General features: G+C 44.3%; 1 protein-coding gene across 8 annotated transcripts in view; it reads right to left on the reverse strand.

The window, feature by feature from the left end:
* Positions 1-6,158: 6,158 nt before the first annotated feature.
* LOC137342295 (M-phase phosphoprotein 9) overlaps positions 6,159-16,641 on the reverse strand; it is a 67,843-nt gene continuing 57,360 nt past the window's right edge. For 7 of the 8 annotated variants that reach the window (XM_068006222.1, XM_068006218.1, XM_068006217.1 and 4 more), the window contains 5 exons: positions 14,812-14,932; positions 11,599-11,702; positions 10,566-10,825; positions 8,754-8,822; positions 6,159-7,011 (listed from right to left, as the gene is read on the reverse strand). In XM_068006222.1, the coding sequence (XP_067862323.1) occupies positions 6,910-7,011; positions 8,754-8,822; positions 10,566-10,825; positions 11,599-11,702; positions 14,812-14,932 (656 nt within the window). In that variant the 3' untranslated portion in view covers positions 6,159-6,909. The remainder of the gene's footprint in view (positions 7,012-8,753; positions 8,823-10,565; positions 10,826-11,598; positions 11,703-14,811; positions 14,933-16,641) is intronic. The other variant, XM_068006220.1, reaches the window with a different exon arrangement.

Consider the following 16,641-nt stretch of genomic DNA (forward strand, 5'->3'; position numbering starts at 1 on the left):
ATCCATTCTCGTATATCCCCTGACATCCAAGGTTCCCTGGAGTTCTTGGAACCACCCTTGACCTTCACGGGAACATGTTGCCATTGTATGGTCTCAATCTCCCTTCTGAAAGACTCCCATTGCTCCGATGCGGATTTTCCTACAAGCAGCTGATCCCAGTCCATTTTGGCCAGATCCTGCCTTATCCTATTAAAATCGGCCTTCCCCCAATTTGGAACCTTTATTTCCGGCCCCTCCCTGTCCTTTTCCATGACCACCTTAAATCTCACTGAATTATGGTCACTGCTCACCTACTAGCACTTCTTCCACTTGGCCGGACTCATTCCCTAGAATTAGGTCCAGTACCGCCCCCTCTCTTGTAGGACTTTCTACATGCTGGCTCAAAAAGCTCTCCTGGATGCACGTTAAGAATTTTGTACCCTCTAAGCCTTTTACACTCTGAGTATCCCAGTTAATATTGGGGAAGTTGAAATCCCCCACTATTATTACCCTATTATTTGCACAATTTTCTGAGATTTGCCTACATATCTGTTCCTCTATCTCCCCCTGACTGTTTGGGGGTCTATAGTACACTCCCATCAAAGTGCTTGCCCCCTTTTTGTTTTTAAGCTCCACCCATATGGCCTCATTTGAGGAACCTGCTAATATATCATCCCTCCTTATGGCAGTAATTGATTCCTTAATTAATATTGCGACCCCCCCTCCTCTTATACCTCCCCCTCTGTCTCGCCTGAAGATTCTGTACCCCGGAATATTGAGCTGCCAGTCTTGCCCCTCCCTCAACCATGTCTCTGTGACAGCAACAATGTCATACTCCCATGTGTTTATCAACACCTTCAGTTCATCCACCTTATTTGCAAGACTCCTTGCATTAAAATAGATGCCATCCAGCCTTGCCCTTACATATTTGCCCTGTCTTCCAAGCTGACTTGTTTTTTTCTCAATATTTGGCTGCACATCACCCCCTATTGTAGCTCCACTCTGTATCCCATCCCCCTGCCAAGTTAGTTTAAACCCCCCGCAACAGTGCTAGCAAACCTCCCCGCAAGGATATTTGTCCCGCTCTGGTTCAGATGCAACCCGTCCGACTTGTACAAGTCCCACCTTCCCCAGAAGCAGGCCCAGTGATCCAGGAAACTGAAACCCTCCCTCCTGCACCAACTCTTTAGCCACGCATTCATCTGTTCTATCCTCCTATTTCTATACTCACTAGCCCGAGGCACTGTGAGTAATCCAGAGATTACAACCTTTGAGGTCCTGCTCTTTAATCTGCTACCTAGCTCCCTAAATTCTTGATGCAGGACCTCATCTCCCTTCCTACCTATGTCGTTGGTCCCAATGTGGACCACGACCTCTGCCTGCTCACCCTCCCCCTTGAGAATGCCCTGAAGCCGCTCAGTGACATCCATGACCCTGGCACCAGGGAGGCAACAAACCATCCTGGAGTCACGTTTACGGCCACAGAAAGGCCTGTCTGTTCCCCTTACGATAGAATCCCCTACCACTATAGCTCTTCCACTCTTTTTCCTCCCAGCCTGTGCAGCAGAGCTACCCCAGGTGCCAGGAAGTTGGCTGCTGCTGCCTTCCCCTGATAAGTCATCCCCCTCAACAATATCCAAAGCGGTATATTTGTTTGAGAGGGGGACGGCCACAGAGGACCCCTGCACTGCCTGCCTGTTCCTCTTACTCTGCCTGGAGGTCACCCACTTACTTCCTGCCTGTACAACCTTTACCTGCGGTGTGACCATCTCACCAAGCGTGCTATCCACGACGTTTTCAGCATCGCGAATGCTCCATAATGAATCCATCCGCAGCTCCAGTGCCGCAATGCGGTTTGTCAGTAGCTGCAGCTGGATACATTTCCCGCACACATGGTCGTCAGGGACACCGGAAGGGTCCCTGATTTCCCACATAGAGCAGGAAGAGCATAACACGAGGCTGGGCTGTCCTGACATGACTTACCCTTTAACTAATTAATTCAAATTAAATGAATCCCACCAATTTCACTTCAATTAAAAGGTATACTCAAGGGCCCTTGCTGAATAGCAGTCCCCCACTACACAACAGAGACCAGAGAATCCACAAACTCTAACCTTAGACAAATTCAGCAGGAAAATACTCACCAACCAATCACTTACCTCTTCCTTGGTGACGTCCCACTTTGGATTACTTTTTGCTTCTTATTTATCTTAGGTCCAGGAGTTAAGTCCCTGAAAACAAAATATAAAAAACGAAACTACCCTTTAAATTCCCTCTACCCCCCAAAAGGTTAGAGGAGGTGGGAGGGTGGGAGTCACTACTAGTGTAGTGTCTCGGGTTTAGCAACCGCTCCACCTATATACAGGTACCAATGAATTGGCCCCGCCCCCTGCCTTTGAAAAAGCCCGCGAAGCTCCCTCCCCGCTGGGGAAAAAGACTCACGTAGGTCTCTCCTAGGTCCGCTCCCGCCTGTAGCTCCGCTCCGAGTCTGTTCCAATCATCTGTTTTAGTAAAGTTGACTGAGGGACAAATATTGGCCAGGATACCGGGAAAACACTCCTGCTCTTTTTCCAATAGTGCCCTGGGATCTGAGAGGGCACACAGCACTATCTGGCATCCCAGCACTACAGCCAGAACGTTCTCAGGGGACATAGACTTAGCTGCTTAACGTCACGTGATGAAATGAATTGGCTGGTATGATGATGGGGACCTCGGGGGGAGGCCGGGTAGGATTATCCACTCAACCCTTTTGGCTGAAGACACTTTCAAACACTTCAGCCTCGTCTCTTACACTCATATGCTGTGCTCCACCATGGTTGAAAATAGGGATGCTCATGGAACCACTTCTCCTTGTTAGTTGCTTAACCCACCATCATTCTTGAGTGGGTGGGCAGGTTACCGTAGCAGGTACAGCATAGGAGGAGGCCATTCGGCCCATCGTGCCTATGCCAGCTCTTTGAAAGAGCTATCCAATCAGTCCCATTCCCCTGCTCTGTCCCCATAGCCCTGTAATTTTTTTCCCTTAAGTATTCATCCAATTCCTTTTTGAAAATTGGTATTGAATCTACTTCCACTGACCTTACAGGCAGTGCATTCCAGATCATTACAGCTCGCTGTGTAAAAAAAATGTCACCTCTGGGTCTTTTGCCGATCACCTTAAATCTGTGTCAAAGGATTGCATAGAATGTACACCACAATAACAGGCCATTCGGCCCAACAGGTCCATGCCAGTGTTTACGCTCCACGTGCACCTCCTCCCACCCTTCTTCATCTAACCCTATCAACATTCTATTCCCTTCTCCTTCATGTGTTTATCTCGCTTCCCCTTAAATGCATCGGTTAGTCACCTCAACTACTCCCTGTGGTAGCGAGTACCTCATTCTCACCACTCTCTGGGTGAAGAAGTTTCTCTTGAATTCCCTATTGGATTTATTAGTGACTATTTTATATTTATGGCCCCTAGTTCTGGTCTCCCACACAAGTGGAAACATCTCTCGGTCTACCCTGTCAAACCCTTTCATAATCTTAAAGACCTCTACCAGTCTTCTCTTTTCTAAACAGCCTAAGCCTATTCAATCTTTCCTGATAGGTATAACGTCTCATTTCTGGTATCATCCTAGTAAATCTTTTTTGTACCTTCTCCACTGCCTCTATATCCCTTTTATGGTGTGGATACCTGAACTGTTCACAGTACTCCAAGTGTGGTCTAATCAAGGTTCTGTACAAGTTTAGCATGACTTCTCTGCTTTTCAATTCTATCCCTCTAGAAATGAACCCGTGTTTGGTTTGCTTTTTTTTTAAAGATGGTCTTGTTAACCTGCGTTGCTACTTTTAGTGATTTGTGTATCTGTACCCCTAAATCCCTCTGCTCCTCCACCTCATTTAGACCCTTATTTTCCAAGGGGTATGTGACCTCATTATTCCTACTAAAATGTACCACCTCACACTTATCTATATTGAAACTCATTTGCTAATTGCACACCCATTCTACAAGTTTATTAATGTCTCCCTGTATTTTGACACAGTCCTCCTCAGTATTAACTGTACCCCCCAAATTGGTGTCGAGCACGAATTTTGAAATTGTACTTCCGATTCCCGAGTCCGAATCGTTAATGTAAATTGTGTACAACAGTGGTCCCAGCACCAATCCTTGTAGAACACCAGTTCCCACCTTTGCCAGTTTGAGTAACTACCTTTAGCCCCTACTCTCTGTTCTGTTTTGTAGCCAGCTTGCTATCCATTCTCTGACCTTAGTCATGAGTCTACTAAACGGTACCTTATATATTACATATTCCAAATATATTACATCTACTGCATTACCCATGTCCACACTTTCTGTTACTTCAAAGAATTCAATAAGGATGGTCAAGCATGACCTTCCCTTATGAAATCTATGCTGACTACTCGATTATATTTTCAGTTGCTAGTTGTTTCTCTATTACATCTTTGAGTATGGATTCAATTATCTTTCCTACCACCGACATTAAGATGATTGGTCTCTAGTTCTCTGGACTTCTATCTCCCTTTTTAAATATAGGAATAACATTAGCCATCCGCCAGTCCTCTGGCACTAATCCCTTCTCTAATGCATTTTATATATATGTAATAGTGCCTCTGTTATCTCTTCCTTAACTTCTTTGTGCAGATGCAATCCATCCAGACCAGGGATTTTATCCTCTCTAAGTTTGATTAGTTTATCAATTATCTTCCCCCCCTTTCTATCTTAAATGTCTTTATATCTTTTTTGATCTCCTCTTCTGATGTCATGCCCACCATGTTAGTCTCCCTGGTAAATACTGAGGCAAAGTAATTATTTAATATTTCTGCAATTTCACTGTCATTACCTGTGAGTTTATCATGTCTATCCCTTAGTGGCCCTATGCTTATCCTGATTTTTCTTTTGTTATTTATGTGTCTGTAGAATACTTTACTCTTTTTTGATATTCCTCTATAATTTAATTTCATGGTTTCTTTTTGCCTTCCAAATTGTTTTTTTGACTTCATTCCCAACCTTTTCATATTCCTTTTTGTCATCCTCTCCTTTGTTGTCCACGTACTTAGTGTATGCCTTTTTCTTTAGTTTCAATTTTGCCTTTATTCATCCATGTCATTATTGGCTAGTTCATTCTTGCTTTTTAATGGGATATATTTCTCCTGGATGCTATTGATCACCGTTTTAAATGTTTCCCACTGCTGTTCTATTTCTTTATTTGTCAGTAAATTTTTTCAGTTTATTTTTCCTACTTCCATTCTCATCCCCTCAAAAATCAGCTTTTTTTCCCAATTTATTACTTTGATCTTTGTCTTACTTATGTCATTTTCAAGTCTTTATCTTAAACCTTATGTTGTGATCATTATTGCCTAGATGTTCCCCTACGCTTACTCCTCTTATCTGTTCTGGTTAATTTCCCATTGCTAGATCCAGCAGCGCTTCCTCTCTTGTTGGGCATTTTACATACTGGGAGAGAAATGAGTCCTGCACATATTGTAAAAACTCCATTCCCTGGTTACTGACCCTTCTGCCATTGGAAACAGTTTCTCCTTATTTACTCTATCAAAACCCTTCATGATTTTGAACACATTTATCAAATCTCCCCATAACCTTCTCTGTTCTCAGGAGAACTTCTCCAGTCTCTCCACATAACTGAAGCACCATTCTAGTAAATCTCTTCTGCACCCTCTCTAAGGCCTTGATATCCTTCCTAAAGTGTGGTGCCCAGAATTTAATACAATACTCCAGCTGAGGCCTAACCAGTGTTTTATAAAGTTTAGCATAACTTCCTTGCTTTTGTACTCTATGCCTCAATTCATAAAGCTGTATGTGCACCCCCAGTTCTCTGTTCCTGAACCCCCTTTAAAATTGTACCATTTAGTTTATATTGCCTCTCCCCAATCTTCCTACCAAAATGTATCACTTCATACTTCTCTGCGTTAAATTTCATCTGCCACCTGTCTGTCCATTTCTCCAGTCGGTCTCTGTCCTCCTGAAGTCTGTTACTATCCTCCACATTGTTTACTACATTTCCGAGTTTTGTGTCATCTGCAAACTTTGAAATTATACCCTCGATACCCAAGTCCATGTCATTAATATATATCAAAAAGTGCAGTGGTCAGAGAGAACTTTGTTCTGATGGTTTGTTAGTTGTGGTTCTTGTAGGTCAAAAAATGAGTCATTAGAGTATCAGCATTACATTTTTAATCAGTTGTCCATGCGGCAATAGATGGTCTTACATATTCTGTAAACATGTTTTGCCAAACTAAAATAACTTGACATGGTTTAGTGATCATAAAGAAACTTGGAGGTTGTGTGATGTGCACACTGTTGAAGTTACTGCCACCACTTTCATAGACTCTATGAAACTTGTTGCAGTTACCAAAAAAAAGTGGCTTTTCATTCAGAGATATCCTCTGAATTAAGACACTTTATCGTAACAAGTCTGTTCAATGCTGTATTTTAATATTTTTAAAAAAATTAGTTCAAGAAAAAGTATTTAAATTTCAAATATAAAATATTAAAAATTTCTGAGAAACAAACATCCTAATTCTGCAAAATATTTTGTGACAGACACTTTACACCTTAATGCATGTTTTAACAAATAGTAACCACTTCCATATGGTCTATATAATTTACAAAAGTACAGATATTGTGCACTCTCTAAACATTACTAAAATATATCTTATGGGTTTTGGTTTCAATTTTTAATAACAAAACTAGTTGTGAATTATGGGCTACACTTCCTAAAAAGGCACAGAATGTTTTGCTTTACATATACAACAGTGTGAACTCTAATGTGTAGACATACATATTAAGGCCATCATTCAGGCTCAAGATGATCCAAAATAAACGCACCTTCTGCCAGTGATAATTGTGCCTACAAATGTAGTTTTAGTGCAAGTAATGATCTGGTCAAATGAAGAATGGGAAACAGTTTACAAATTTGCAGAAGTTCGTAAAACATGAAACCGCTTCAACGTCATACGGATTGATCCTAGATCGCGATTAATCTTTTCCAAACGATCTTCCAAAGCTTCCTGTGAATACACAGTTCAGAATAATATGAGTGCCCAGTACATCTAGTACAGAATAATATGAACTTTGAGCACAAGCAACTCTATGGGTAAAAAACACACTAGATGTGGTTTGTGATGAGAGGATGATCTGTTTCCCAACCCTACTGGGACAGACAATTATGCTGATTATACAGATTTAAGTTTTCCAGTTTATCTCAACCAAGTAACATTTCCAAGCAAATAGATTTCTACAAACAGCTTTCTTCCATAAACAGTAGAGTTCGCTACATAGTTTCTCCGCGATTTAGACTACAGACTTCACATTTCTGCATCTTTCCCAAGGATTATTTAGATAGCTGGAAAATGCAGAAAAATATTTTGAAAATTTGATTCAACAGTACTGTACAAAAATTATGTATCTATCTCAGGCTAAATATTTATACACATACAGTTTCCCCTTAAGTGATTGCTGGCTGTGCCCGTCCCAGTGTTCTCAGTTGACCTTGGTTCTGTTTTGGAAAGCTTTCTATTTCTTCCTTCTCCATCTCATTATACAGCACCCAGCCCATACTCTTCACCAGCTGCATCTGTGCCCTCTCCATATTGTTGTCTGCCCATTTTCCTCAGATTTCTATCTTCTAGTATGTGCCATATCCATTTGCCTGCCACAAATATCCTTTCGCTTTTACTGGACTGATGTTAAGGCCATTCATAATGTAAATTCCATGATTTTTAAAAATTTATTCTGGGGAGGTGGGCAACACTAGCACATCCACATTTATTGCCCATCTCTAGTTACCCAGATGGGCTGCCTTGTATAACTGACTGGTTTGCCTAGTTATTTCAGAGGGCACTAGGAGTCAACTACAACATGTGGGCCTGGATCCATGTGTAGGCCAGAACTATGAGGTGGTGGCAAGGTCCCTTCCTTGAGGAAATTAGTGAAACAATTGGGCTTTCATGAGCACCTCCCAAACCCGCGACCTCTACCACCTAGAAGGACAAGAGCAGCAGGTACATGGGAACAACACCACCTGCACATTCCCCTCCAGGTCACACACCATCCCGACTTGGAAATATATCGCCGTTCCTTCATTGTCGCTGGGTCAAAATCCTGGAACTCCCTTCCTAACAGCACTGTGGGAGAACCGTCACCACACGGACTGCAGCAGTTCAAGGCGGCGGCTCACCACCACCTTCTCAAGGGCAATTAGGGATGGGCAATAAATGCTGGCCTTGCCAGCGACGCCCACATCCCGTGAACGAATAAAAAAAAAATCTGGCAGTTTTCATTTTTTTCCTGATACCAACCTACAAATTACTAGATTTATAGAATTCAATTTCACTACTTGCCATGGTGGGATTTGAACTAATGACCTTTGTATCACTAGACCAGTATCATAATCACCACCTGATGTCCTGGTCCCAACCACACCACCTGTTATTGGGCCTGAATAGATGTTTTCTCATTCCCTTCAACTTCATTAAGATTCTCATTGTAATAGCTTGTCTTAACTTTGAAAGATCATATAAACTATCAGTGACTAGGTTAATATCATTTTAGCTGTTTGACCATTGAAAACTTGTACTTAAATTTGTTGTGTTGCAACGCTGCTAATCTATTGTATGTTGTGTGATGTAGTCTCCACTTTATGAATTATTGCTTGTTTTTCACAAGTAAAAAATATTCTTAAGAAAAAGATTTCACTGAACTGCGGTTGCATTACAGTAAAACACATCCTGCAAACCAGATTACATCTTACCTTTTCCAGCCTTGCTTGCAGGGTCATTCTACCTGCAGAACCAGGTATACGACTTAATGCAGCTTCAATCTGCAGTGAAAAATTAGATACTAAATTAAGCTACAGAGTTAAAAGTAAAAAACGCTAAATTTGTGATTTTTGCTCTCCAATATCCCTTGTCATCATTTTTCGACAGCACCATCTGTTCAGCTGTGCAGTTTGCTTATGGCAATTTGTTCATTCCAGCCATTCACATGTATACTAGTCCAAATAGCCAGCTCAGCTCTGCAGATCCTGCACAAAGCACTTCCAAAAATATCAGTTACTCTTAAAACTTAGAAAAATCTGCTTTATAAAAGGAAAACACATTTTCATAGTGTGCATGATCTTATGTAATGATTCCTGTATTTTGTACCAGTGCTATTCAGATTTTCCACCCCAGCATTACTGTCCGTATGTAATCTATTCATCACGAAGAAACAGCACGTGCACTTATGAATAACCAGTGTCAGAAGGAATGCCCAATGTGCAGGCGTTACAAATTTGGGTCTGTCTGCAGGTACCTACTCGGATTCAGTGGAGTCAGTCGCTCCCTTAAGCAGTCTGGTTGCCTGCCTTTTATGGAAGTTGACTCCTGCTGCACTGTATCTGCCAGCATGATAGCGAAACCTGGGAGTGGAACAATGAAACTCTCGTGATCTGGACCAGATTGCACACTCCTTTAATCTCTCCAAAGGTGGACTGAGTTAACACTAGGCAAGGCCTCATTTAGCTTGGTTCATAAGCTGCTTTATTCCAGTCGACAAAACATACAGAAGCGTATGTTAAAAAATCAGTTCAACCTATGTTTGTGTACCGTAACAAAAGATAAAGAACATGCGTACATTAGCCCACTTTGGGAATAGATCTGCTCCGCGATCTGTCCTTCCAGCAGTGCAGAGATTATATGCCCCTCGCAGCCTCTCTGTTGCTTCACTCCCCATCTGGTGTTGTGTGGTGATTTTTTTTAAAAGCCTCTCTTCAAAGACTAGCAGAGATCAAAAAATGTTGTTGACACCAAGATGCTGGATGTCTCCTGAATGACCAGATATTGCTAACAAATGGGTCATTGGGAACTCTTCCATCCCCTATTTAAATCACCTGTCCACTGCCACTAGATTTAGAGCTCATCACAGGACTCTCTGGGGCAGCTAACCACATTGGGCAAGCTTCTCTCCAAAGCCCATTTTAAGACAGTTCATGACTGGGTCCAATTTGTGGAAAAAAATTGAATCCCAAACTATGACAGTAGGCAATCCAGAATTCATATTAGAATTATACGTTTTTGAACACTTTATTTCATCACATCATCCGACATTAACTGCAAAGGAATTCTGACTCTCAATGGTCAGGTATCCCTTTAATAGATTAATTTGGCTTTGCAGCCCATTTAGTAAAATAGTCCTTCTGCCCATCTACATTTCTGCTGAGGTTAACAAAAGCAAAAGATCAATCAATCAAACCCGTTCCACTGTAGGCTGGCAATCCCTGTTCATTTGTAGTGAAATACAGTTGCCATAAGTGCTGCAGTTTAAACTATCCATATTTTGTTGGATCTCTACACAGTTCCTTTTTTATCTGGCTCTAAAGGATACTATTTGTATAATCTACTGCATGTAAAAATAATGCAACGATTTTTATGTGCACATTACCTAATACAGCACTGAAACATGGCTAATTGCAGAGGGGCTTCACTAAGTCCCAAAACGTTAATACAAGATGTAATTACTAACAAAAGATTTTAATTGAAAATGTTCCTAATTTATGGGCATGAATTGTAATTTGCTTCATTACCTGTTGCTTTTCTTGTGTAAGTGCATCAAAAAGTTTCTCAGTTTCTCCTAATGCCTCCATTCTTGCTTTGTATGTCAGCTCAGTCTCATAGGGTGTTTGTAGCACAGGAATTTGCTTCTCTTTCTGAAGAAAAGTGGTAGTCTTGTCTTCCCAGGCAGGCCGACTAATAACAGAGCCCAGCTTCACTGCGTTTAGTACAGATTCTGAATGCGATTCAAGTTGAAACTTGTCATCAACACAATACCTTGAACTTTGTCTTGCTGCAAAACAATTAATTATCTTTACTTTTAACTTACTAGAATCATAGAATGGTTACAGCACAGAAGGCCATTCAGCCCATCGAGCTCGTGGCGCTCTTTGCAAGAGCAATCCAGTCAGTCCCATTGCCCTGCAAATTTTTTCCCTTCAAATATTTATCCAATTCCTTTTTGAAAGCCACCACTGAATCTGCTTCCACCACCCTTTCAGGCAGCACATTCCAGATCATAACGACTCGCTGCTTAAAAACGTTTTTCCTCATGTCACCTTTGGTTCTTTTGCCAATCACCTTAAATCTGTGTCCTTTTGATCTCGACCTTTCCACCAATGGGAACAGTGTCTCTTCATTCACTTTACCTAAACCCCTCATGATTTTGAACACTTCTATCAAATCCCCTCTCAATCTTCTCTGCTCTACAGTGAGCAACCCCAGCTTCTCCAGTCTATCCACGTAACTGAAGTCCCTCATCCCTAGTACCATTCTAGTAAATCTTTTCTGCATCCTCTCTATGGCCTTCACATCCTTCCTAAAGTCTGGTGCCCAAAATTGGACACAATACTCTAGCTGTGGCTAAACCAGTGTTTTATAAAGATCAACATAACTTCCTTGCTTTTGTACTTTATGCCTCTATTTATAAAGCCCAGGATCCTGTATGTCTTTTTTAACCACTTTCTCAACCTGTCTGCCACCTTCAATAATTTGTGCACATATATCCCCAGGTCTCTCTGTTCCTGCACCCCCTTGACTACTTGTCAAAGAATTATAAATGTTTACCTTCTGTATTTTCCAGTGGAAAGAACTGAAGTCTTTTTCTTGGACTTGAACTGCGAGAGAGGGCTGAACTTGGAAGCTCCACGTTATCCAAGTTCACATCAAATCTAAAAATAAAATGATTCATAAAAAGGAAGATTTCACACTGAGAACATAATAATCATTCTCTGAATTTAAAAAAACCCTCTCTATACAGAGCACTAGTTTAGTTCCAAAGTCAGAACTCCAGAAATTGGAACATCCCAGGCCATTTCAGTGCTGTCACTGTAGTAGTCCATGTGCCACTTACACAGGCCCAAGCAATGTGCTGATACATTTGAGTAAATACAACACTAACCAACCAATCTTGCAACCCTGATAGTTGGGCAAGGTTAGGAAAATGTCTAATTTTATACTTGGCATTTCCTCTGCCGAATTTAAACACTGAAGTTTGGTACTAGAGTATGGGTTATACACGTGGCTGCTTCTCCGGTGTTCTGCAGGTTACATGCTTAGAACAGACCCATTACTGCCTTGACGTGGATCTCATTTACAGTTTGAAGCTATATAGAACACCGTGTCTACAAACCAATGGGCCATTTGTTTCAGACTTGCTCAGTCTTATTTCAATAGGACACAGACTTTCCTTTCTGACACTCGTGTTTCTATCCATATGGCATTAGTTGTACAAAATTTACAGGTACTTTCACATCATGTACTAAACAATATAAAACTTACATTATTAATCACCACAGCTTCATTCTGTAGGCGATGTTCTAATGGGTTCAACCGAGTGTACTGAGCAGTATTTACCGTCTAGGAGTATATTCAGCCTTACACAATGGCACTGCACTAGACAGGAGCACTGTCACATGACCACGCTCATATAGCCAGCACTCTCTAGTCAAATATTGGTTTAAAAAAAAACTGAAAATCAAATACGCAACCAACCTAACCAGAAAACATTTTGAATAAAATTAACCATTGGAAAGGTTATATAAAAACACCTTTCAAATCACAACAGCTGCCTCTCAAACATCTTCACACCACAAGTAACTGTCCCCAACTGCCAGAGAACTAACTATACCATCACAGGCAACTAGAATAACTGCTTCATGACATCCTGACTAAATATAGGCTTAATTCACAATATGTTTCATTTTTTTTTAAATAGCAATGTATTTTAAATTTTAACAAGAGCCAATCTTTGTATTAACATAGCATCATGTGATAGATTTAAACAGGTCAGGCATAAAAAGGATTTAATACTCTGGGCTGAAGCATCTTCTCATGAATGCCTTGTGAACATCTTCCTCCCCTTGTATCACCACCACCGCCTGTACCGCCGCCGTCACCACCACCACCACCGCCTGTACCGCCGCCGTCACCTGTACCACCATCACCACCACCACCAGTACCGTCGCCGTCACCACCACCACCTGTACCGCCGCCGTCACCTGTACCACCGTCACCACCACCACCGTCACCTGTACCGCCGTCACCACCAGTACCGTCGCCAGTACCGCCGCCACGACCTGTACCGCCGCCGTCACCACCACCACCTGTACCGCCGCCGTCACCACCACCACCTGTACCGCCGCCGTCACCACCACCACCTGTACCGCCGCCGTCACCACCACCACCTGTACCGCCGCCGTCACCACCACCACCTGTACCGCCGCCGTCACCACCACCACCTGTACCGCCGCCGTCACCACCACCACCTGTACCGCCGCCGTCACCACCACCACCTGTACCGCCGCCGTCACCACCACCACCTGTACCGCCGCCGTCACCACCACCACCTGTACCGCCGCCGTCACCACCACCAGTACCGCCGCCGTCACCACCACCACCTGTACCGCCGCCACCACCTGTACCGCCGCCACCACCTGTACCGCCGCCACCACCTGTACCGCCGCCACCACCTGTACCACCATCACCACCTGTACCACCATCACCACCTGTACCACCATCACCACCACCACCAGTACCGTCGCCGTCACCACCACCACCTGTACCGCCGCCGTCACCTGTACCGCCGCCACGACCTGTACCGCCGCCGTCACCACCACCACCTGTACCGCCGCCGTCACCACCACCACCTGTACCGCCGCCGTCACCACCACCACCACCTGTACCGCCGCCGTCACCACCACCACCTGTACCGCCGCCGTCACCACCACCAGTACCGCCGCCGTCACCACCACCACCTGTACCGTCGCCACCACCTGTACCGCCGCCGTCACCTGTACCACCATCACCACCACCACCAGTACCGTCGCCGTCACCTGTACCGCCGCCGTCACCTGTACCACCGTCACCACCAGTACCGTCGCCAGTACCGCCGCCACGACCTGTACCGCCGCCGTCACCACCACCACCACCTGTACCGCCGCCGTCACCACCACCACCTGTACCGCCGCCACCACCTGTACCGCCGCCACCACCTGTACCGCCGCCACCACCTGTACCGCCGCCACCACCTGTACCGCCGCCACCACCACCACCTGTACCGCCGCCACCACCACCACCTGTACCGCCGCCGCCACCACCTGTACCGCCGCCGCCGCCACCACCTGTACCGCCGCCACCACCTGTACCGCCGCCACCACCTGTACCGCCGCCACCACCTGTACCGCCGCCACCACCACCACCTGTACCGCCGCCACCACCACCACCTGTACCGCCGCCACCACCACCACCTGTACCGCCGCCACCACCACCACCTGTACCGCCGCCACCACCACCACCTGTACCGCCGCCACCACCACCACCTGTACCGCCGCCACCACCACCACCTGTACCGCCGCCACCACCACCACCTGTACCGCCGCCACCACCACCACCTGTACCGCCGCCACCACCACCACCTGTACCGCCGCCACCACCACCACCTGTACCGCCGCCACCACCACCACCTGTACCGCCGCCACCACCACCACCTGTACCGCCGCCACCACCACCACCTGTACCGCCGCCACCACCACCACCTGTACCGCCGTCACCACCACCACCTGTACCGCCGTCACCACCACCACCTGTACCGTCACCACCACCACCACCTGTACCGCCGCCGTCACCACCACCACCACCTGTACCGCCGCCGTCACCACCACCACTAGTGCCTATGTTGCACTGACAAGCCCCACTGCCTCACTATTTGATAAAGAACTCATGGATAGTGACCTGTTATTATGAGGTTTAGATTTTACCTAATGGAGAGACGTTAGTTACCTTGTCACTGTGTTTTCTTCTTTGCCAAGGAGGTGATTAAACCCAGGGGACAGGTTCTCTTTAGGACAGCGCTTGGGACTGGACTTAGCAGACAATGATGTTAGTAAAGTGTTTCTTTTAGCTGTCAAAGGAAAAATATCAGTATTTGAACAAGTGCATTTTAAAATTCATTGGCTGGGTTACAGCATTTTCCAGGTAAAAGACATCAGCTGCTAGCCATTATAGATACTAGCGCCAAATGTTTTAAATGCCATTTTCTTCGGGTAAATTATTCCCCATCTTCAGTCCCCAAGTCCTGGTATCTTTGCTACTGACAGGGCAGACAAGTTGCCTGTTCTCAGACTGTTAACATGTCCTACAGCTAAAAGCCAAGAGATACCACTGACGGCCCTAATATGACTTTCCTTTGATTTTCCCAGTCCTCTGCAGGCAAACACCACACACTCTCAGTAACTCACCACATAGCACGGCTCAAGAGCAGGAATCGTACCCACGTTCACCCCTCGGTCCATCACTCACTGCTTTGCAGGACAAATTTTCAACAAAGTTTGATGTCACTGCCATCTTACAGTCAACCTCACCATGAAATCTAATTGTAGTAACCCTTACTGAGTCAATCCTTAATGGCAAAGTCATATAGTAGAACAATAAAGTAGATAAAGATTTTATTTTTCAAATTATTGATTCCATCGAGGACAAGGTTTCATAACATCCTAATTTTTGCTGATTTTTTATTTTATATAAATGTAGTTGCCAACTCTGGTAACTGCAGTTGTATTTCATCCATCTGAAATACAATAGCAATGTCACGCAGTGTTCCAGAGTTTATTTTAGAAAATATTTAAGATTCCAGTGGGATTTGTACACCCACAAAGAGAGTATCTTAGCCATGAAGGCAAGTTCAAGCTGTTCTTTTATAAATGCACAAACTCATAACAAAATCCATAAACACCCAAAAAAGTACGGCAAACATCTTTGCTTCAACTGCCGTCAATCATTACTGCTAACAGGGAGGGGGGGAAATAAAAGGCATTGTGCTCCTGAATATCATAAGAGATTCAATTCATATATCCAAAAACATCTTCCTACACAGTCTATCAGAGACCTCCTCGACCAAGGAAGTTCGGTACTAGGTGTGGAACACAAACAGGATTTCATTTTTTCCCCCACTAGGAAGGCTGGTTGTGGCTGGGCAAACAGCAGAAAGCTCACCAGTGCTCTTTGTCTTCAAAATCAAGACCAACCGTGCAACTGCCTCCACCTCTTCCTCTCATTCCTCCTGCCCACAGCCCTCAGCCTCCCACCCACTCTAACTCAGGATCCCCTTTTTTCTTTTGCAGTTTCTCACCCATCTCCCCTCCTGCCCTCTCTAAGCTGATCACCTCAATGAGAACGACTTCCTGACCACTCAACTCCCTTTCCTGGCCCACATGCTAGCTGATATCAATGGTTCTTTTTCCTCTGACACTGTCACTTTCCCAAAACTCCCATCACCCCCTCGCGAAAACTTACCCTCAAATCATCCATCCTCTTCAATCACCACCCCATCTCCAACCTCCCTTTACTCCCCAAGATTCTTGACCGCATAATCACAACCATTTAATTTTAGTGTATTGCATTATGGGTCCAGTGAGGTCCATGCAACATACACTCAGTTTGTGGCCATTTTAACAAAGGAATTGCTAAACGATAAAAGACCAAGGTCCATCTAGTTTGTTGTCTACCAGGATTCATAATGGAGTTGTTAAGCAAGATGTGCAATATTAATGAGAAGTTGGAGGTAAGGATTGCTATTATGAAATTACATTACACATAAATCAATATTAGGAT

Source organism: Heptranchias perlo, chromosome 25 (genome assembly GCF_035084215.1).
Source record: "Heptranchias perlo isolate sHepPer1 chromosome 25, sHepPer1.hap1, whole genome shotgun sequence".
NCBI lineage: Eukaryota > Metazoa > Chordata > Chondrichthyes > Hexanchiformes > Hexanchidae > Heptranchias > Heptranchias perlo.